We start from the raw sequence: 24115 nt of genomic DNA, 5'->3' as shown, positions 1-24115 counted from the left end.
ATCTGCAGTCAAAAGTAGCAGGAAATACGTGTCTTTATTTCAACTCTGACCTTTTCAGTCTGTTTAGGTTTCAGACAGAAATAGGAAATGAGTTCCACAATCAGGAAGTATAGCTGCTAAAGGCATTTGCCCCCCAGGGGTTTGAGGTTCAATCTCAGACAAATTAAAAAGGCTTGCTAACTTTGACCTTAGTGAATTAGAGGGATTATTTAGCAACAAAATTTCAAGATCAGATTTTCCCAGGTGTCTCATCTCCCAGGGAAGCCTTCCCAAGCAAAGCACGCAAAGCTCGATTTGCAGATACAGTGACGTGAATCTGAAGCAATATGGCTGTGATGCAACTGCTGAGGAGTGAGGGGGCAGTGGGTAGTTTCACCAGTTTTAAAAGGTTTTGTTAAAACTGAAGTTTTATGAACTAACTATAAGTACTTGGGGAGAAAACAGACTCTCACCTCGTTAAAGTTCTACACAACGCGATATTCTCACGTATCCAGAACGTGTTCCCATGGGGAACAAGAAAGCGCTTGTGGGTAGCAGTTGCAAAAATGTGAAGTGTTTTCCTAAATTGGGGACAGCCGAGGCAGGGAAAAGGAAGACGGGAAGAATCATTCATCTCGTTTTCAACGGAAAGTACAGAGTTTCCTACCCAAACAGCATGTGTTCCTCCCCATCCAGCTCTCTGCCTTTTCCAGGCTGTACAGGAATGTTTCTAGAATTAGGTAGCCAAAGCCCTGACATCAGTCCAATCACAGGATGCTCTGGACAAAACAAAGGGAGGGTCATGAACCACAAGTACCAATGGAAGCACAATGAAATCTCCCAGGAGCACACCAAAATATTGAGAAATCCTCAACATCTTCTCTGCCAAAAAGTTTACCTCCAGCTAACAAAGTCGCAAAGTGAAGAGGTATCAATCAAATCTATTTTCCAATTAATAGATTTTCCAAATCTATTATCCAATTAATTCTTGGAGGGCCTTCCCTGTTGAACTGAAGAAGTCTCTTAAGAAAAAAAAAAAAAAAAAAGTCCTTGAGCTAGCAAACATCAGTCAGGAAGACTGATATTTTCTGAAATGGGTCACACATTTACAATACGGCAAATTTCTGTTCACCTCTGTTTTTGGGCAGGGCTGTGCACGCCAACACTGCACTAGTACTTAGTTTAAAAAGGCAAAAATTACCTACCTGCCAACATGAACATATTTTTATATAGAAACTTACATCTAATATAGGTAGAGGAATAATGTCTGTTGCACATGTTACTTCAGGGATAACCTATAAACAGACAAATGTTAAGAATACAATTCACTTGCCATAGAACTGTTTGTCTTGGAAATAACTGCATGACTCTGTTAGTTATTTTGTATCCATTATAAATATCATATGATAGGCAATTAGCATCTTGTTACCAAAGCCCAGCAAATTAATCATCCATTACTTTACAGTAGTTATTCCCGTTTTACAAAAGGAAATTATTTGAGGAAACTGGGCCTTGTGAAAGACACTACTAAGGTTAAGACTTGACAAAATAAAAAGGGCATATAGTACAAATATGGATTTAGAGCATGTCTGAGAAAAGGTGATGCATACAAATAAGTCACGTGGCAGGTCTTACTAAAGGAAAACAAAAAAACAAGCAGACTCCCTCCAGTTATTAATGGAAGCATGAGCTGTTCTCTTACCCCAGTCCAGTCAAGCAGTGAGGTGTATGGCAAAAGTTTATCCAGGTTGTGCGTTTCTGGACACATTCTGCAGTAAAGGGAGGCTGAATGCAACGTAAAAAGAGAAGGGCAAGATTGTGTAAACTTATCAGTTATTAAGAACAGGCTTTACACTCTGCTCCTTATCTACGCAACACTTGTTTAGGGATAAATCCTGCTGCTGCCTCTGAAACGGCTTCGTCCGTAGTGGAACTGGTCCCAGTCTGTGCACAAAAGGAGGAAGAGAAGTCCAGATGGCTGTGCAGGGCTGGGTCAGTGGCTTGGCCACAGCTCAGCCCTGCAGGGGTCCTTTGTACAAAGGCTCAGGGCACACAGGACATGCACTGGCTAGGCTGAGGAATCTGTTGTTACAGGAGAACGTCATGTTATGCCAAAGCATTATGACAAAGTGTTTTGGGCTGGGCTAGAGGAGATTTGTTCCTCCTCTCCAATCTTAGTTATTTGCATCCCTGACACTCAAGCCAAGAGCAAGGCAGAGAGTTTGCTCTCCAGTGACTTACAATAATGAAAACACTATTTGTCTCAGTGGACAGAAGTTTGCATTTGAAAAGTTTTGATGCCATTCTGATTTTTTTTGCTGCCATTCCAATCTATATTCTTCCCAAACTACTGACATTGCCTCTAACAGCACAACATGTAGGTCAGTTAATACAGATTATAATCAAAACGTTAGGAACGAAGAGTCAGCTCATGACATTGCGGCTTCCCCTTAGGTTGCAACTTAGGCACTCAAACTTAGTATGCAGGAAGAGACATACCTACCAATGATAAATTCTTGAATGGGGTCAAAAGTATGACATGTTGACAGGTTCTCAGAAATCCACCAAATAATCTGCAAGAATCAGAACAGGGTAATTTGTCACATCTCTCTGTTTAAGCACGCGTAAGAGACTTGAAACAGGCCATAGGAACTTTGATTCAGGTACCCAACACTTTGCAGGGAGCAATGATATGGATATAAACATTTTCAGAACAGTTCTGACCAACAAAGCACCTTGGGCAGCCCAGCTGGTGACTTTCTTGGTACTATCAAAAGACATATGTGAATCAGGATTACTTCTGTTTGGTACCATCCCCTGACCCTGCTTTCTATGAGATGTCAGAAGTCTGACAGTCTAAAGAACTTAGAGCAGGTTCTTCTCCCACCTGCATTTCCAAGTCTGCTGTACTTCCAACATACAGAAGAGCACAATGCAGAGCTGCCAATCTCTCGCTGTCCTGCTTGCTGTTCCATAGGAACTGCAGTAAGGCGTTGTCACTGATGCTCACTGCATATATGCTTCCTGCAGAGCAATCCAAGACTGTTGACACAAGCGGGGATTGGATGGAGCAGTTGCACAACCTGTCAATTCTTGCATTCTCACCTGAAGAACACAGGTTTGAGGAGAGAAAGGACTCAGAATGTAAAATTTGGCTGCTACCAGTATTGTCTCCTCCCAACACTCCCTGGTCCCCAGCAGTAAAAAACAGTCTGCCCTGCCCTGGTACTGTGCTGAAGAGGAGGAGGAACGCTGTTGGCTGAGGAGAGGGAATAAACAGGGAGCACAGTACACATCCAATCCAATCCAATCCTTCCCTACTGCTGAAGCAGAGAAGCTGTACAGATCTAAGGCCCGCAATGCAGAAATAGAAGAAATCAGGATACACAGGACAGGGCAGAGAAGGGCACAGGCTAGTAATACAGATACAACAATAGAATTGGCACCTAAGCATCGCTACAGTCAGAAATGCTCACATTTAGAATTTTGATACAACCTTATATTAGTAGACTGCTTATCATCTTTCCCAGGTAGACCAGGATATGAAGGCTATGCTTTACGAATACCAACTAAAGCATCAGTTCAAAACCACTTTATTTATGCTAGCATTGAGGTTCATCACCACAGTACTACGTTATAGGATTCCAGACCCTTTGCATCAGAGAAATCAGGCCCACCACATAAATATTCTGATGAGAGAGGAGAGAAGTTAAGCAGATATACATAACAGCCACTTATTTGCTTCCTATAGTGCCCCTGCACCAGTCTCCACTGCTTACCTTTCCTTCATCCAACCAGAAAAACGGACTTCTGCTTTCAAACAAAGCCCCTCCTTTTCCAAAAATAACCCGCTTCCCACAAAGACACGTTCGTTGGAAATGAAATAACGTGCCTCTCAGATGAGATTCTAAATTAAATTGCATCAGTTTGATCAGGTGAAGGAAACACAGATTTCCTCTCCCCACACCCTCCAAACACACACATCTAGAGCAACTCAATTGGAGGAAGGAAGTGTAAAACCAAATTTACATCTCCATGTGAAATTTGAGAACAGCTGAGGACCAATAAGCATGTGCAAAGGTGAGGGAAAGGAAACTATGAAACTGAGGCAAAGAATTTCAAATTCAGTGAAAGCTCTTCTTCCATTTCACAACAAGCTAGAAGTATGTAATGGATGAAGTAGGAAAGCCTCTTCAGATTCTCTTTTAAAAATTGAAGTGGCAAAAACGTGGTTCTTATTTTCAATCTCTCTTCTAGGGAATGCTTAGCGTTTACTTTATTGCACAGCAAACTCAGTTTTCCTGTAAATAGATTTGAACAAGTTTTCACTACAATAAGAATTACTTCAAAGCAGTAGTCTTACTGTACCTGCCAAAAACAAACTATAGCACAGTAGATCAGGATGTTGAATATTCAGAAGGTGCAGGAACTGGCCAGGCAAATAAGCAGCCACATAATAATCTATTTAAAGAAATAACAGCAGTCAATTTAGTACTTGTCCACTTATTTGCTCTAAGAGGTTGTTTCACATGATTCTCATCTTGACCCATTTCTCTTTGATGGAATTGATTATGTCTAGGAAATATAAAAGGAGTTAATTAAAAGCAGCTATAGTATTAACACTGGAAAGAGTAGCAATACATTTGGGTTTTCAGGGTAAGATTCAAGAGGCTCAAGACGCTCAAGAAATCACTAGCTGATCTCCAGAGGAGAGGCTGAGTTAATTTTAGAGGAAGTTGCTTACTAACTGTGGGCTATTGCAATATCAAATGCCAAATAAAAAAGTTAAGCAAAAAAAAAAAAACCACACCAAGCACACACCACACAACTACTTAAAGTCAAAAAAAATAAATCTTTTCCTCTTAGAGGAGGGTTAGCCATTTGTCTTCCTACTGGGGACAGAGAATGGCAGTCACACAGGGAAACACCACCAATAACTTACCAAGATTCAAAAAAGCCACTTCCTTCAATTGATGGGTTTCTGTTCTTTCTAAAGAGACTGTAAAGGTTTTGTTGTAACCTGGGGAAAAAAAAAATTTAAAAAAAAAACCCACACCATCTGTTATGAGCCACGTACGACTTCATAGCTAGAATCTTAGCAGTGCCAGTTTACCCAAACAAACTGATATTTCAGGCTATTTTATGGGCTTCTCTGCACAGATGGATTTACTTCACACTAAACAGAGTTGCTGCATACTTAGTAGACCTGCACCCACACAATACAGCTCTTTAGTATACGGAAATTCGCCATGTACTACATAAGACTGTGTTCCTGTTTAAGAAGCATTCCAGCGCAGAGTAAGCTTTTGTGTAAAAATACCTCCCCCTCAAAAAAAAAAATCGTTATATAGTTGTGCCTCATATTCTGGTGATCTTCCAACTGCTTTACAGAACCTCCAGTTTATCTACATACCCTGTTGCTCCAGTTCAGCTCACCTCTCAGGTGAGGATACTAGCTAATTTCAGACCCATTGTGCTTGCATGGACTTAGCATCAGCACAGGCATTATTTTATTCTAAGCTTGCACCAAACCTCTTCCTTTGTCCAGCAAGAACAGCATAGAACTCTATTTCATCAACCTCTGAGAGAAACTGAAGATTCAGATAACTAAGGAGGCAATAACTTGCCTCCAAACGTCCATGCTTAAGCATGCAATGAGTGGTGTTATGACCTAATACGCTACCTAATTATGTGTGAAAACATAGGATAAGAGAGAGATCTACAGTCTAAGGCCACCAAGAAGAAAAAAAAAAGAAGGAAAAAAAAGAAAAGGGATGAGCCATGCTTCGGACACCCATCCAGGTGGACAGGATTTGACTCTTGACTCCAGCAGAAAGATATCCTTCATCCCGCTGCAAAAAAGATGTAAGATCTCTCCAAGACCAACAGCAGCCCTATAGATAATACACCTGCAACATCACCACTTCTGCATTTATGCTACATCAACAGACTGTGGGGACTTGCGTTCACATGGAGAAGGAAGTTCTCCTCCTGAGCGTGCAGATGCTGCAACACAGACTGAACTCCTTATGCGTCTCAAGAAAGTGACGTGCTCCTGATATGCCACTGCCTCTGCAGGGTCACTTCAAGACAAAACGTGTAATTCTCTATGACTGATGAATCTTACATGAATCCAGAAACAGTTCCACATCAAAAAACTCCATTCCATGAAGGTCAGTCCAGATGCAGCTGGTCAACATCACCATCATATTTATCCTCACTCTCTTCCCGGTACACATACAGATGCGCAAGGGCTATGGCTGGCTTACAGAAATGCAACTCCTCGTCAGCGACGCATAGGGCACGTCTGAGGAAATCAGCCCTTCACTGTGAATCATCAGTAGCATAATGCAGAGTGCTGCCACACCCAAAATGGACTTTTCAACAGTTTGCTAACGCCTTCAAGAGCCCCCAGAAACACAGTTCCAGCAGCAAAGTAGCAGGTTAGTGCAACTCTCAGCACTGGAGTCCTAACTTATCTTCCTGACACATGAAAACAAAGACTTGAGGTAAAACAGAAGTACGCTGCCTACTTGAATATGTTTACTCCATTCTATGCAGCTTCTCCCTGAGAAATGACTCTCCTCTCCTCCACTATCAAATGAAAAAAAGATATCTTGCTAACTTTGTAAGTTTTGCTCTGATCAAGATGAAACAATATTCTCCATTCTTTCCAAGAAAAAATTAGGGCCTACAACTAAGAACTAGGACATCGCTTACATATATACCATTCTTAAAGTCAGGGCATGTTGCACTCCTTGCTGTGAAAATAAAGAGTTGAACTGGAACTCCGAACGCACATTCAAGCCGAGAGCTGCGGGCTCCATTTCCTTACACACTGAATGCCTTGTGGCATAAGTACCGCACACCTGCAGCTCTCACAGATTTCGCTGATGTTGTTTGTGCTCAGCACGTCAGAAAGCCTGGCTAGAAATAAGGGATCCAATTAATAGAGATCATGAAGCCATTGGTGTGAAGCAACTTGCTCACTATCAGGCAGGAAGTCTACAGCTAGAAGGTTGACCTAGCAGCCAAACGCAGCTGCCGTCTTTAAAACGCCAGCCACAGTAGTTTATTGTCCACAGACTTAGGTAGTTCCTTGTTTTGCAAAGCATTCTGTGACTCTTTCAAAGTCACATTCTCCAAAATAAAGCAAGCATAACGGAACAGGATAATCTTACCTTTATGTAAGAAATATATGGAATATGTTATTTCATCAGGAATATCAGAGACTAGACTGCAACACACACACAAGCCTCCTAAAAAGACAAAAAGAAAATCGACTTGTGCACTTGAATGTATGGACACTTTCATACTGCACAAAATTAAAGCAAGAATGTTACAAGTCAGAAACAAACAGTGATAATCTCTCAGAAAAGGTCAAGATCATAGAAATATATATTACATATTTCTTTATCTATCACTTCCCTAGTGAGATGCAAAGGGAGAGAGAATAGAGGAGATAATGTGTCACAATGCAATTCTGGGTTCTGACATAAGACAGTTCTTCTGTTTAGGAGAAGCACGTTTTTACCCCTTCCCTCTGAAAAAGGGTATCATGCATCATGCCTGCAGTGAAAAAAATGATCAAGCCTTTCTCTCCACAGCCCACCTCAATCTCTAGATATTTTCTGTTAAGGGGCTATCAAACATGCAAAGAACAACATAGTAGGATACGAAGTTTGTCTGCTTTCTAAATAGTCATTTCATATTGGCAGCAGCCTGATAGGCTATTAGTGCTTTCTCACACTAGAGGTTACAATCCCTTTTCCACTCTCCAGTCCAAAGAACCACAATTTCTTTTTTTAGGAGAAAAGTCAGTCCTTGTCAGAAGCATATTCAGTCAAGGTACTTCGTGCAGGAATGCTTCTCCCCTTCCACCCTAATTCTAAATCATACTGATAAGACTGCTTTGACTCAGTTAGATGGTAGCCCTCCCTCCATCTCCTGTTGAAAACAAAAAAAACAAAAACAAAAAAGCACTTTAATCCACTTAGTCCAATGCCTTGGCAAGCTGCTCTGGCATTCATGTTAGAAAGGGCTTCCAAAGTACATTCTCCCAACTCACTTGGGAAAGCTGGACCATAACTATGACCGTTCACCTTTTTCCAAGTGATAAATTTTCAGCAAAGATAAAAGTATTGCTAATATAAATATTCTTCTGCAAAAAACCAAAAGGTTCATATACACAAGGTATACAGAAAAGGGCATAGTAGAAACAAAAGCACAAATCCAAAAGCACAATACACATGATATTTTACCTGGTTAAATGCCTAGTACTTTCAGACCACAAAAGCTGTACCATAGCTGTGATATAGACCTGGCCAAGACACTTTGCACTTCTGGGAAAGGTAAATAATTTCTGAGGTGCAATTTTTTTCTGCTTATTCTCAGCAGGTTGAATACTGTTGGGAACCTTCATACAGTTTTGCTTGGCTATTTAAGCTATTTAGACAACAGACAGGGCATTTTGCCAGAGCCCTTGGTATCTTTGAGGGCATGCATAATTTTTAAAGTAGCAGTATCAGGACTCAGCAGGGAAATTGGAAGAGCTCCAGCAAACCCACAATGCTGTTCTATTGCCAACAGCTCCACTCCGACACTACAAATTTCCTTCTTGATAGCTGGAGGATAAAGCGTATGCTATCCTGTAAATTGCACAACAAGCAAGTGAATCTGTTACATTAAGGTATCAGCGGGCTTATATGCAAGCTGATCACAAAAAACAGTGGCTCTGGAGACTACTAATGGGATGCACATACTTTCACTGCTAGGATACCGGTCCAAACCTTAACAACTTGAATTACAAGTGATAGATAATATAATCAAATGGTGCTTCATTAACACAGATAAAAGGAGCACTACAGTCTTAGCTCAGCAAGTGTCCACGAAGCACCCTTAAGAGCTGCTACTATCTTGGCAGTCTCGGAGCAGGCAGAGACTGAAAACGTACTAGAGACTCCTTTCCTACCCTTAGCAGTGCTCTCTGCAAATCAGAGCTGGGGTGCACTGATGCAGGGAAAGCTTGTACTCCTATTACACCCAGGCAGTAAGTGTTCTGTGCACAGGCAGAACAAAGTCTCCTATACTATCCATCCATATCGTCTGCAAACAATAAGAGTTTGAGCTAAATGCTACAATATGAGGAGAGAGATACATGAAGATATATTTGGACAGACTCCTTTATTTTTTTTTAATTCCTGAAAAGATCTTAATTAACAACAATGGGGGGGGGCTGCACATAAAAATAAAGTTCTATTCATGTAGAACAACAGTAAGTTTCTACATTCAGCAGAGTTACAGAAACAATTGCAATTCTTGGTAAATAAACATCACACCATGGAAATTGTAAGAGAGAATCATGAACTACAGACACGAAGACACAAAGTCTTTCTTAGGAAACTTAACTTCAAATTCCTGATTTCTCTTCACACAGAACCTTAAAACAGAATGCTGTACCAACACGGCATCTCAACATGGCTTCTCAGCGTCTCACAATTCAAATATACCATTGCATTAGAGCATTTTGTCTACTTGTTCAGGCTTAGGAGAGACTTGTCTCATCTAACTTCAGTCATCCAAACATCACTCATTTAAGCTCCTTCTAGAGCAAATGAAGAAAGACAGATGGAAGCAATCATCCTTCAGAGATGCTCATTTCTCTCTATAAACGTAGTCCAGACACTTAACTTTACCCACATAAAGTTACGTGAGGGTAATTCAGGATTTAGGCTATCTTACTGTCCGCATTTTTTTGAAAATCCAGTAAATTTAACTGAAAAGTACTTCTAAAGCACTGAAAGAAAACATAACCACAAAGTGTTGTTTAAATAACCACTGACTGCTGAACATACAAAGTTAATTCTAAGACTAGAACTGTTTGATCTCCGCTAATCTGTGACAAGTACATTAGGGTTTTTATCTGGAGACATTTTGTCTTGTTTGTGCTGGATATAAGGAACAGGGCTACTTTTCTTCCGCTATGGAAATTCAAGAAAGAAAGAGCAATTTCATTCAGAGTTCAGACTGGCTGTAGTCAATAACAGTTTTATTACATAGGAAACTGCATGGAATATTCCATTTTGAATTTATTCCAATTATTCTTCATCAGAGATGGCTTAATGGAACAAAGAGGGATATATAAGTATTAATAGTTAAAGCATGCTAACAATTTCATAGAAAGCATGGTCTATGCCCCAAAGAGCTTGCAGTCCTGCAAGTCACCACAAAGAAGAGGCCCAAAAGGGAACTACAGTGCGATTATCAGTGCCCGTCAACAACAGGATATTGTCTCAGCCCCAAAACCATTTGATCCAAACTGTCAACTACTCAAAATGGATGATGAAACATTTTGGTTTCAAACAACATTCAACAGAACACCACATACAGTAATCCCACTTATTAAATATAACCGTTAAAATGTGTGTTTAACATTGAGTAGAAGGTTCAACACCGGATAGGTTCTACAGGGAATTTAAATACTGTATTGCCAACAGAAAAGAACATTTCACTTCAGGGTAATCAGTCAACAGTCTTGTGGGAGGAAGACTGAACCTCATCCTAAGGTAAAAGGAAGTGCTTGAATCTGAACAAACCCTGGAGAGCATGCTATTAAGAGGAAACATGTATATGCAAATTAATATTTTGCATATACATGCAAAATACCTTTTCCACTACCGGACAGGTGGCTTGGGTATGAAAGGCATCTCAAAAATATTGTCTTACTAACAGAGAGTAAAGGTTGCCTAATCTACTTTCTGGTAGACACTTCCTGGAACTTGACTGCCTCTTATTTCTAATTCCTTCCCTCTAACCTTTGTAACTGCTGTCTGCATTTGTAAGGAAAAAAACAGTGTAAAGAAACTGTATTTTACTTCATTTGCATTAATGGTCATTTCAGCGTATCTGGCAAACACTTCACCAATTCACCCTTGTGCATACAGCAGGCCTTAAAGATGAGAAGCAAAGTCACTTCTGCAACGCATCATACCCCATGCCACTCTGCAGACTATTCAAAGGTTAATCAGGTACATCACCTGCTTAGTCGTACGGTCTAATTTAAAAGTTGAAATTGCAGGCATCCATGATGAACAAACATCTCTTGAGACCAGTTTTCAAATCAAGAAAAAGTCTGTGGCCTGCATTAGGATGAAGGGAGATTCCTAAATCCTAAAGGTTTAAGTATCACCTAGCAACTTATACATACTAAATTCTTAACTATCATATACTAAGTTTAGTATCACATACTAAACTCTGAGGGTCTAAGTATCACATACTAATAGCAAAATGAAGCTCTTGCAATCTGTATCGCACATGCTCTGTTTACGCATATGCGCTCTGTAACACAACTGCATACTTGTATCAGATGCCCAGACACCAGATCTCACCAGAACCTTCTTTGAATGTACTTATTTTATAATATACTTTTTGTCAGCCTTAAAATGAAATTGCTACGGTACTGCACAGCCATGCTTTGGGGCCACCTGGACTCTGTCAGCAGCACAAAATGTTGCAGATGCTTACTTACAGAAGCTTCACCTTATGAGCGCGTTATATCAGTTCTTGGGCTACCAGTAAATTTCTGGATAACTGTTTTAGTCAACAAACAAAATTTAGTGTTAATATATAAAACTCTGAGTAGTCCTGGACTCCACTTGATACGTGTGTGTGTGTGTGTGTGTGTGTGTGTGTGTGTACATATTTCCAGCTTTCACAGGGTAAAAAAAAATAAAACAACCCACAGAAATAGACTGATCAGTGCATAGTTACCACTTTTCCCTCTCCTCACAGAGGTCTGTCAAGTACACTCTAAAGGAAAAGTCTCATACTCACAAAAAAAACCCACAAAACATTCAGTGTGATCTCTTACGAGGAAATTCTTAGTACACTTTATGATAATAACATGTGGAGAAGATTAATGTGACAATACTTGTATTTATTCATTACCTGCTTTACTTGTAAAAACCTGAAGATTCAAAGATTTAGGTGCAACCTCTTGGTCTTGACAGTAATCATACCCAAAATTCACAAGTCTATGAGCAAATAAAAGATCACTAAGTAAATCTCTTCATCCACACCGATTCAACACAACACAAAGAACACATGAGAACAGGTACAAAGTGAAAGCCAGTTCTGTTGAAGTACTGGAAACCCAGTCACCTGTTATACTTGAGCACGCAAAGGCTTTGGAGCCTGGCTCTACTACTTATGTCCGTAAAGTTAAATTTTAACCTCCAAGTAGACACACCAATTTCAATTTCCTTCAAAAAGCAAAGGACAAAACCATGCTGAAACGGAACTTTTTATATCGTGACGTTCTTTTTCAGCCTCATACTAGCAGTGTTTTAATGGTTTTACATATCCTTAAAAATCTACAAGTGCTGTTTTTTTCCATGCAGAACAACATGACTACAACCCTCTGTTGCAATCCCCCTCCCCCCCACTAAAAAAGGATTCCACTCCTACAAGGATTTTTCCCTATGTTTCCTGCAAGAAGTCTGAGGGGAAAAAAAAAAAAAAAAAACCTCTTACAAGTGTTGGATTTTTTTCGGTATGAACTGTAACAGAACACATTGATAATTTAGGGCAACCTGCAAATTCAGCACCACCACACTGAGCTTTCTGCATAGCACTGAGGGATTCTGGGGACAGTTTGGGCAGGATGCAGCTCATCAACATTCAGATACTGATACCTGAACTAGCAGTGTTGGCCTCCCTTTGTGTTTAATGAAGAGAAGCAGGCCACTTTGGAATTTAAATTCAAATGAAAATAGATGAGAATGGGAATTATGACTGAGAGTAAGAGTATCCTCACTAGATTGTCCTCAGTTAAAAGGGAGCCTTAGGGAGACAAGCTCAGATGCAGTCACGTGCACGGTAGACAGAAGCCGATGAATCTTACCGCTTGAAACTGCACACCACCAGCAAATAGCATGCTGGAGAAGAAAAGGAGAAAAGGTGGCAAGAACGATCTAGTCATCTCATTAACTGCCCAGTAAAACATGTAACAGCAACAAAAAATGGAGAGCTTCTCTTGACAGGAATAGGGCAGGAGTTTAGAAATCGCCACTAAAGATTAATTACAGCACACTCATGACAGCACAGGAGATTGAAGCAAGTTTTTTTTGCGTTGAACAGGCAGACAACACTCAAGAGAACTTAGTTAAACTATCCTTCTTCGGCCAAATCGTTCTCAAAAATGACAACAAAAACGTAGTCAAGGATTCAACTAAGTTTTACAGTTGACCCTGATGAAAGGGACTGGAGTTGGAGACACTGCTCAAAGTATTCTTATATTCCAATCCCACATACGCAACTCCAAAGATAATGTGTTTCTGACCTAAATTTTACTCACGTTTATAGAAAGTGAGATTATGCACTAAAAACAAGATAAAACAAAACATATACACCTCCACCTAAAAACTTACTTTAATCTTGTGTCATGTACAGAAATATCCAGGTGTGATTCCAGCTGTTAACCCAAAAGGAGAATACACCTGTGTTACTTAGTGAGGTCAGTATACTGTGGCTAATATTTCAGTCCAGCAAAAACATTTCACCAGATTTCACCAGAACACTCACATTTCACCAGATTGAACATTTTAACAAAGAAAAATAAAGCTCATCTGTAATCCTGTAATCCTTACAGTCTCCCCAGAACCATTAAGTAGTTTCTACTTTTTCATTTGTTTAAAAAAAAAAAAAAAAAGTGGAATCTTTAGTCTCTTGCATTAGAGCAAATTTCAGCCAGCAGGACAAAAATCTAGTACAATTACATGCTCATGCTCACAATTACAGTCATAATTTATATGTTCCGTTCTGTTTCTTGCCAATAGAAGTTTTTCTGTTTCACTTAAAACTGGTACAAGAGTAGTCTGTGATTTCTTTATCTGCTGATTTTGATAACCCTGCTTTTAAGTACTTGGGTATAAGATCATTTCAACGTCATGAACACCATTTCTTCTAGCTGAGTATGTGTGCAATTCCACTGAAGCTATCTTACTGTAACTTAGTCTGAATATATTCTTCAAAAAAAAAATATGTATATATATATAAAAAAAATACAAAAGACCAACAAAAAAACAAACACCACTTTCCCTCTGCAGAAATCTCCCTCCAATAATAAGGAATAAACACATCTCAGTATCAGTGCCCAGAGCACATAATTATATCCAAGTCAAAATCCTCATATAATATAATGACTTACTACTGAGTTAAAGTTTTCATCAGGATAAAACTGGATACATTTTAAAGTATTCCTTGACTCCTAGAATTAAGAGGACATGTTTTATAAGTAATGAAACATAATGCATATCATACAGAGTGAGAAGTGACTAGATACTCCAGTAGTCTACACACCCAACCCACTTCGCTAACAAATGTGCAGCAAGAGGAGAAAAGACGAATTAAAAACCACATATAAACCCCCACAATAGCACTATGACATGCTTCCTTCCTGTCCCAGATCATTATCTACCAATCATCTATAATTGCGTGGGTGCTTGCTTGAAGCCCAACATTACATGTATCTCTCTCTCACGCGTGGCCACACACACACACACACATACCACACACACAAATATTCGACAAGGCTAAAAAAAAAGTTTTCCATAACTGTCTACAGGGCAAAAGACTTTATCTTATTTCAGATAGGGCACCTCAGAAAGAAAAACGGAAATACATTCTCCCTTGCAGTTTCTACTGCCTGTTAGTCCCTAATGCTCAATTGTTCTTTGTGAGTATGAAGAGGTGAGGAAAGTTAATTTTTATTTATGCAGAATACAGCAAACGCAGATAGTCAGAGAAAAAATAAACGTGGGGAGAGGGGGACTTGAACACTTCTAGCCCAGAACATGCCCTCATTTGGTGCACTCAGTACATCTGGATACAACTTATACTTTCTAGATCTGAACTCTCTAGAATACAGGCAATTTACCTGTGATAGTTATTCGTAGATTTAGCTCACTTTGAATAAAAATGCTTTATTAAAGCAAAAAAAGAAAACCCTCACAAACCCACCCTCTTTTACAGTAAGCACAGAGACCACCAGTTTTCTTGCAATTCATAACACAGACAGCAGTAAGGCAAGTCTAGGTTTTGGTTTGGGTTACTTGAGGTAGTTAGACAGACTACTGTAATGAAAACCAAACTCTCACATTACCACCACACACACTCAGAACTTTCCCATCACAAGACAGACATGAACACAACCGCTAGAGTGACTTTCACTTTACCTTTGGAACAATGTAGAAGAGCCTTTGTTCCATCATGTCCCACTGTGCCCAAATGAGATCATCTGCAACTCTGGCTCTTGGAAGCTGACCTGGGTTTTGAATCACCTAGAGTGAAAAGTTAAAAGACAGAGTATTAAAAATCAAATAAGGTTTTGTAATGATGACTATGCACAGCCGGTGCCTTAAGGAGATAAGCAATGCACAGTAAAGCCTCAAATGCTAAGGTGCTTGGAGGGAATATGCTACTTGTTCACCACACATGGTCTGCCTCTGCTGGGTGCAAGGTGCTCCATTTAAGGAGACCGGAAGCATGGTTTCAGACCCCACCTACAACCAAACATTTTCTTTAATATTTCCTTGATTCCAGAATTCACCACTCATGCTGCTCATAAAGTGAACAAAGTAAAACACATGGAACCCTTCACCACAGGCAGAGGAGTGAAATACCACAGTCAGTTCAGAATCAGCTACATCAACCAGAAAAAGACAGACAGATATTAGCTCCAAATGGGAGTTCTAAGTAAAGTCTCAGTAACACAGAGAGCAATGATAGCAGGGAAGGTCTAAAGTTGTGGAAAGCTTTTAAAGCTGTTTAAATGTACTCTTCAAAGATGTAGGGAGATTTCATGACAACACAAATCTGTTTGTTAGCAGGACATGACCTGATTTTTCAGTTGCTCTGATATTCTTTATTCCACTACTGCAGACTACCTTATAAAACCCACATGCTTTAAAAACAATCACACACTTCAAGAAAAACCTCCTTAAAAGACTTCAAAGTGTCTGAAAATCAAGACCACAGCCTTTTCCCTTCAAATCTATATCCAGGAAATGAAACATTGGCTTTTATGAAGCAATTATTTATTTACTTTATTAGATGTATGCCTAACAGTAACAATCATTTTAAGCAGAACATCCACAATAAATTTGTGAAGAGGAGTTACATGAAATACAGGAAGAAAGATCGGGAGGAAAAAGGTTTCCTGCTTGGGTTTTGTTGTTGTTGTTTTGGTTTGCTTTTTTCTTTGTTTTTGTTTTTAATGAAACCTATACTGGGGCACACAATATCCCAGAAGGCAAAGTTAGGAAGGTGACTTAATTCAGTGAATATTTTGAATGATTTAAAAACAAGCGTACGTTGTGTTTTCTGCTAACTTCCAGCAGTGTTTTTGATCCAGACACATTTTGAGACAAAGAAAAACAATAAAATAAGTATCTGTCCTCATATATTACATGGTACACAGGTTTTTAGCTTTGTTGTTAGTTGCAAAAGTAATCATACTGTCAATATTTTAATATATTTTGTGTTGCCCAAGTATAGAGTTACAGAAATAGTTAGCTAAAATTACAGAAGATAGACATTTCTAATTTTTCAGTTAAAACATAAGACCTCAAAAAACAAGGTTTTTCAAGTCTTACCACTTTGTGTTCTTCTTCTTCAACAACATGGATGTCAAATTGTTCAATATCTTTAAAATTAAAAAAAAAAAATCCTTAAAAAACATACCTTTATTATGTTTTGATATAGTTAATATAACAGTTTGACCTCTCAGAGTGTTATAAGAGTACATTAGACCCAGAAAAATTCAACTCAGTGTATGAGGAAATCTATGCGATGTATGAATGCGTTTGCCTCTTCAGAGACCTACACTCTCTTCCTGTCCTGAAGCAGGGTAGCCTCAGCCATACTGCCTAGTGGAAACAGTCCTCTTGTCCACATCATTGGAGCACTGTCAAGAAAAGCACTAACTGAAACACTAAATGAAGCCAAGGAGTATGCTTAAAATGAAAGAGCACGCATGGAGCTGTAATTGGGGGGGGGGAACTACACCCTAGTCATGTTTCACTTCCTAGTACAAATACAACCTCACAACTCTTGCTCAGGCAAAATTCCTAAAAGTTACTGGTAGTTTACCTATGCTCAGAGAGCAAGATTCTCCTAACAGATGTTACAAATGGCACTGATCAAAGCATTATGTGAATGGATTACCGAGATGAACTCTGCCCTCCGAATTCCAACAACCTAAAAGTTGGCATCTAGCTTAGCAGAAAAGATGGGCCTCTTCAAAAGGATGGGGAAAGTGATTTTAGTCTGTCATAAGAGCCAAAGGCAAGAGGGATAGACTACCTTTTGCAGGTGTCCACCTCTATACATTCACTCCTGAATTCACTCCTATTAGAGTAGGCGGAACATGCAATGAATCCAATGAACTTTTGTCCTGTTCTTTTCCCACCTGGCATGCTGTTAAATCAGAATCCATCTGTCATAGTCAAATGACCTTCTCTGAATTCACAGAGGCAGCTGTAAAAGTCTAATTTAGTTTTATTAAAAATCAGAAGACTGACTAATGAATACATGGACTAAGCAAAAAAAATTGCAGTCAAAGCTGGCAATTCTGCTTACATTGAAAAAAAATCTCATTGTATACAGTTTTGGAAGACATCCAGAATATCCAGAAGAGTTCAGACCTTTCTTTTTACTGTTTTTCCCATAAAAGCCTGCCAAAAATACAATCAATGATAACCACCTTAAAGTAAAAGAATGAAAATATGCTTTTAAAATGTTCACTCACATTTATCTTCTGAAGCTAGCAAGAGACGACTTTCTGTAGAAGTACGTTTGCCTTCATCTGGATAAAGAAACTATACAAGAAGTTTTACAATAAATAAATAAGATCTTACTTACCAAAACAATCTAGAACATTTATCACCTGAATGTTTACTTAATTGGATATTTATATATTTTCAACAAAGCCAGGCAGACTGACGAGGCTCAATTAATAGCAATATATATTATTACAGAATAATAGTCATCTATCCCTATAAACAGGCCTAGATAGATCGAATTAAAATTAAAAAAGTAGCCTTCATGTCAGGGAAATATTCCACCTCATAAAAATTATATGAAGTATTGCATGGGCAAACTATCTCAGTAACAGTTTACAAGATTAAACATGAGGTATTTCTGCATTGAAGTATTTTTTCACTTCAGCATAACGGATGGAAAAGGTGTATATTTAGATTAGGTGAATAATTTACCTGTACTCGAACACAGCTATCCACAGCCTTTAGCACCCTCACGTTATTAATGGGATGAATTTCAATTAGCAAGGTTAAATATTTGGATACTGCAAAAAGAACATATGTTTCATATAGCTTTTTTTAATATAGAATTCTGTTTTCTAAAGAGAAATTAAGGGGCAAAAGCAAAAGTAAGGGTAATAATATCTCTAACAGTATTAAAATAACCTATTTGTAGTACCTGACTGCAGTAGTCGACTTACTCTTTCCTCCTCTGTATATTGACGGAAACTGACAGCTAACAAAGAAAAAAAGACACACATTAAGAATGCATATTTGCTGTTAATCTTAGTGAACATTTTAAGAGAGCAAACATTAAAAGTCTTACCAAAAACATGTACTTTAAAGGAACAACAGCAGCTCCTCTAAATATAAGAGGCACGTATAAATATATACATGAACAATGATCAGTGCGCCTTAGATTTTTTGCTTCAATAAAAAACAAGGATGCAACTGTAGTGAAGGTATATGGCCACCTATACTCTTTGGTGATGGACCCACCAAAATACATAGATGGCTATGGGCAACCTATCAAACTATTAATTTAAATCACCTTTATCATAATGCAAAAAAAATATATAGATAGATAGATAGATAAAACACATATTTACCCAACAATGTCCTTTCACTGTTGACTGAGCAGCTGATTATGTGCAGATCTCTCTCAAACATATAGAGGTGCTACAGAGAAATACATTCAGGATAATAAATCATTTTTAAACTATATAAAGAAAACCACTTAATTACTCCTCCTTAGGAAAACGCTGCTGACCAATATGCCCTTTTCATTTTTAAAGCAAATACCTTCACGGCCAGAAAGCATATTTTAAACTGGTTTTATCACTTTTCCTTTTCCTCATTTGTTTGTTTGTTACCGCTTCTTTCGAGTCTCGGATCTTGTCACTAGCTCTAATGTAAGATTTCACCTATGTCATACAATTAGGGGCACACCTGCAAAGGATCCTGTCCTCGCACGGCTCTTGCCACTGAATTACAGAGCATTCAGGTTTAGAATTTTTTTCTTGCAAACAGAATCACCAAACAGACTGAGGATGCATACTGAGAATACAAAAAGAAAACATTTTTTTTTGGACACATGCTCAGTGTGAGGAACAAGGGAAAGGAAAGAGCTTGTTAGTTGTTTTCAAATAAAGATTACAGACACAACCCTTTACTACTCCACCCTAACTCATCCAGATGTTCTGTAAAGTTCTGCACCTTAACGCTACCAAGCGCCTTTTAGTCCTCTCCTCTGCTTAAAACAAACACGTACTCGCTAGGAACATAACGTGCAGTGCTGCAAGGCATCGAAGTCTAGAACGCTAAAGCACCATCCTCATGAGAAAGAAGTCTGGTACCGTTCTCACCTCATTTTGTTTAGTTTGACGATCGTACAATCCAATGTGGGTATTTCTCTGATTTCCCTACAGATGAAAACAAGTTAACAGAGGTAATGTACATGCATATAGAGTTAAATATTCAGTCTTTTCTCCTACCTCTTCCTGCCTCCCACTTTTTTTTTTTTTTTAAATTGACACACATCCAAAAACACTCTTCTGTCCTGTTATACAGGCAGCTCATCACCCTAATTCCAAGAAAGGGAGGCAAGAACGACAACAAATTGGTTTTCTGATTTGCTTTGTTTTTTAAGAACTAATACACAGCACAAAGCTGAAACACAGCCAAAATTCACTGCCCATGAACCATGCCATAAGCCACGTGCCTCTTTCACTTGGTTTCTAAACTATTTACTACAAGGGCAGTGTGGCAAGGAAGAAATATCTCTGTACAAAAATGAAAGGGAATGCTATGCTGGTCCCCATGAAGATTTATGGCTGATAGCCCAAACCTCACAGACTCAGCAGGTCAACACTCCGAAAGTGGAGGGCACAAGTGTCAACTTGGCTCCCAGAGATCTGGCTGCAGGCTGGGAAAAAGATTTCAGCTCTGCCTTAGAAAACAGTTGTTTGAAGGCTGAACCTATTCACCAGCTCAAATGACACCATTAACTTGCTGCCTTTGAAAAGAAAAACAATACGCACTCTCTACAGCTGATGGACAATAACATACAGTCATTATGTGGAGCGCTTCTACGATTACACAAATTAAAACATTTCTTTTTGCTGATTTTTAACATGCTTTAAATTTTCAAGCTTTTTTTGTTCATTTGTTTTAAACTCTGTCTAGCAGCATATATTGTATCTCAATTCAAGCTGAAATCCATTCCTGCACTCAAGGTATACTGAATTACTGAAACTCAGTCTAGTCACACAGCCTTTTACTCAGGGAGCATCACTGTTTTTAACCAGAGCTTGAGGAGGAAAGTAGTAATCCATGGTTATTTACAAAGTTACGGCATCTTGTTCTGCGAAGTTAAAACAAAAGCTTGAGCATTCTCTTCCTCAAGGTCTGTATTTGAGTATTTAATTTCTGTTGGGGCAATGACAAAATTCTTTGACTTATACTGTAAGCAAGGAAAAGAAAATATACCCTAATATAAAGACACAGGCTTCAATTTTATTGATTTAAGGTTAAGCAAACGCATCTACAAATGTTCACTTTCCAAATGAATCTAAAACTCTATAAATGCATCTAAAACATTCTCAGTACTTTGCTACTGAAAAATATATTTTACAAGACTGGTATCAGGGCTGCATCTGTATCAATACTCACAGCTGGGCACATGCTAACACATTTGTTTTCAGGTTTATTCCAAAGATTTTTGCATTACTTTACAAAATAGAAGCACTCACCCTGGGATTTACGTATGTTAAAAAAGCCCTTCCTTTATATAAACTTTCAATGTCATGAAATAAAATAGATACTTCAAAATCTACAGTACCATGCAATACTCTAAAATAAGCTCGAAATAAAGCTTACTCCCCACCTTCCCCTAATTTCAGGCAGAACGCGCTTGGTTTTCTTCTATCAGATAAAGGTTGTTTTCCATTTGTGTCCATTAGGACAAAAGCCAGGAGAGTTCATTTTAGTCTACATCCTTGTTTGCATACTGTCCTGACGAATAATGTCACAACTAACGTACAAACCCAAAAGGAAGGGTTCACAGACATAGGTGTGTCTTACAAAAGCAGTAGCTCATTAGTTATAAAAAATTTATAGTGAAGGGGAGGGAAAGAGAAGTAGATTGACTGACTGCCTGATTAAACTGCCTTCAGCAACCTGGTAAGAGCTGCAGCTTGTTAGAAGTAGTAATTACCATAACAGTGATTTCTCCAAAGCAAGTTTACGGAAGCAGAAGGACTAGCTGCAGACACTCCAAGCAGTCTGTTTTCCCTAGATAAGCTTTTCAGTGTTAAAATGTATATTAATAGAATGGAATAGCAAAGCACAAACAAAACTTACATTTCAGAAACTTTTGCAACAATTGTTGTCAAACTGGAGCCTAAAGCTATTTGCCATTCCCAAAGATGCATACACCAACATTCTTTCCCCCGCTGTATAAATATGGATGACTACTTCTCTTACAAAATTTACACTAAGTAGAACTATACCCACACATTGTTGAAGGACTGTTTCAACAAAGGAAATGCTTGGCTTGGATCCTTGTTCTCTAAGTCAATGGTAAAGTGTTAAAACACAATCCTCCCAACATATGCTGTTCTTTTTGCTGAAGTACCTTTTTCAGAAATGGCATTCTACTCTCGAGGGGGGGAAAAAAAAATTCAATCCCAAACTATTCTGCACACTGCTTTAAGGTATCACTGTCCCAAGGTGGGACTACAGCTCACACAAACACAACCAGCTTAACTCTAAAAAAGTGTGGGCACCAAAAAAGGCACAGCTGTAGCAGCTTAGGACCCAGCCTGTTCAGAACAGTGGATAAGTGCTCAGCAGCTACAGCCCAGGCTGCCACAGGCACACTCCCTCCGAGATACAGTCCAGCTGGATGAAAGCCTTGAGTGAGCTTTGGTGCAGACATACAAAAATGCTCTTATCGTGCAGTCAGATAACTGTGGATATATTGACTCCCATTGACATCAATAGCATCTAAGTGGGTACCAACACTTTCACCCAATTAGCAGAATCTTTATTGATCCAAGAAACACATTACCACACACCAAGAACCTCTTCTCTCTGGAAGAAGCATCATAAATTGAATGTAATACAACCCTAAAATACATTTGTTTGTTGCGACAACACTCCAGGAGCTATATTCCAGTTTGCCCACAGCAAGCATAAAAAGCCAACCAACCACCTACACTTACAGTATGAGGGGAAAAAAGAAGTCAGCATCCATCCCAATAGAGAGAGAATCTAGGTGTTGGTCCCGCTGCAGGCTGACTCACTCAGAAGAAGATCAGACACTTCATAATAAAAGAACAGGAAAAAAAAAAAGCAGCAGTTGCATCTACTTCAGGATGGCATTTGAGGGGTGAAAAGACCATGCAGAAGAGCTCTGCAGTTTGCTACTTCCAGCTCTCAGGCTTTGTCATCCAGCCATTCCTACCATACAGGCTGAAGAAATCACTTTATCCCTAGAATTAGGAAGGAGAAACTAAAGCGAACATTTTCAGTGACTGCCTATGTGAGTTTTAGCTCCAGATTCAGGCAACTAAATTTAGAAGTTTAAAGCCGCCTTACAGTCAGCAGAGGTATGACCAATTCAGCCAACGAGTCAAGTGAGTGATTCAGTTGTCCACCTCCCCTGCCCCACGCACCTCCTCCTAAAGCAGAGGCTACATGTGGTCAGTTCACCGAATTCCATCGACAATTTTGACCACACCCCTACTGACCGCAATGGGAGCTTAGATACCTAATACACATGCAGACACCTACGTGTAGGAGCTAAATCTCACCCACTGTGCCAGTTCCAAGAGACTGACCACCATACAAGGTAGTCGGGCTCATCTGTCAGAAGCCCAAAAAGAGAGCTGTCACTTGAAGCTTAGTGTGAGGCTCTGCAGGTGCTGGAAAGCAGCAATATCACATCTATGCAGTACCACATCTCCTGTTAGGAGCTGGAGAGATGACTTTTAGGAACTGTTTCTAGAGTTCTGAGCAATGCCAAAAACTCGACACATTCTTCAGCATTGTTTTCATGATTACTGTTATCAGTACAGACCTATGGTTGTGCAGAAGGAAACATCCACCCATAGTTAAAGAATCTTACACCTTGATGAAAGGTCTCACCTCTTCCCTTAAGCCTAGAAAAGCTGGAGAGTATTAGCAGTGTTGAGTTGGAGGAAAACTGAAGGCAGTCCTACTCCACTGGAGTCTGCTATTTCCGATTTGCACTGTCCAAGAATTTATGATTCAGGAGATCCTCTAGAATCCAGCTGGGTCTACAGATTTCTTCCAGATACACAGAAGAGAACCACAGCTTGTTTCACTGAGGGGAAACCTTCCCAAATCATCTGGAAATTTCTTGGCATTACAAGAGGGTCAACCAAAAAGCTGTGCCATGAAGAACGTAATCCTAAAAAAGCTAGCGTCAAGACTTTAAATAAGCTAAGGTTACTTCAGTTCACTTGCAGTAAACTGCTAAGGATGCATCTTAAAGTAACAAAGGAAAAAAAGGCAGAAGCAGAGTTAGTTCTATATAAATAGCATGTTAAATTATCTAGTGGTAGAAATAAACTTGTTTAACTAAAGCAGTCTGCATTAACAGATTAAATTCTTCATAAGCAGTGCATATTTTCACCCTGAGAATTTCTCAGGGAACCTGACTATTGAATTAAAGACATGGCTTGTCATTCAGGGTGAGATTCTGGCTCCAGGAAAATCAATAGCAAAAAATCTCATGGACTTTAGTCAAGTCAGGACCTCACTCTCCATTTCTACATTCTTATCCTGTGCCTGAA

The 24115-nt window shown here is 39.1% G+C and overlaps 1 protein-coding gene across 12 annotated transcripts in view; it reads right to left on the bottom strand.

Moving 5' to 3' along the window:
• GSAP (gamma-secretase activating protein) overlaps positions 1 to 24115 on the bottom strand; it is a 48969-nt gene that overhangs the window by 20992 nt on the left and 3862 nt on the right. For 5 of the 12 annotated variants that reach the window (XR_011137699.1, XM_068927034.1, XM_068927161.1 and 2 more), the window contains exons 3-20: positions 19661 to 19717; positions 18905 to 18974; positions 18475 to 18531; positions 18252 to 18340; positions 17786 to 17855; positions 16632 to 16681; positions 15213 to 15317; positions 14186 to 14245; positions 13407 to 13450; positions 12504 to 12536; positions 11926 to 12011; positions 7161 to 7238; positions 4922 to 4999; positions 4348 to 4440; positions 2867 to 3084; positions 2483 to 2552; positions 1682 to 1764; positions 1221 to 1274 (exon numbers count right to left, since the gene is read on the bottom strand). Coding sequence is in view for 11 of the 12 variants with exons in the window: in XM_068927034.1 (XP_068783135.1) it covers positions 1221 to 1274; positions 1682 to 1764; positions 2483 to 2552; positions 2867 to 3084; positions 4348 to 4440; positions 4922 to 4999; positions 7161 to 7238; positions 11926 to 12011; positions 12504 to 12536; positions 13407 to 13450; positions 14186 to 14245; positions 15213 to 15317; positions 16632 to 16681; positions 17786 to 17855; positions 18252 to 18340; positions 18475 to 18531; positions 18905 to 18974; positions 19661 to 19717 (1395 nt within the window). In the remaining variant the exon portion in view is untranslated. Of the gene's footprint in view, positions 1 to 1220; positions 1275 to 1681; positions 1765 to 2482; positions 2553 to 2866; positions 3085 to 4347; positions 4441 to 4921; positions 5000 to 7160; positions 7239 to 11925; positions 12012 to 12503; positions 12537 to 13406; positions 13451 to 14185; positions 14246 to 15212; positions 15318 to 16631; positions 16682 to 17785; positions 17856 to 18251; positions 18341 to 18474; positions 18532 to 18904; positions 18975 to 19660; positions 19718 to 22519; positions 22619 to 23444; positions 23733 to 24115 lie in introns of those variants that run through there. The other 7 variants (XM_068927320.1, XM_068927236.1, XM_068927608.1 and 4 more) reach the window with 5 other exon arrangements.

This window comes from Struthio camelus, chromosome 1 (genome assembly GCF_040807025.1).
Source record: "Struthio camelus isolate bStrCam1 chromosome 1, bStrCam1.hap1, whole genome shotgun sequence".
NCBI classification, from domain to species: Eukaryota; Metazoa; Chordata; class Aves; order Struthioniformes; family Struthionidae; genus Struthio; species Struthio camelus.
Note: the sequence above shows the minus strand (reverse complement) of the source record. Positions and strands in the feature narration are given on the sequence as shown.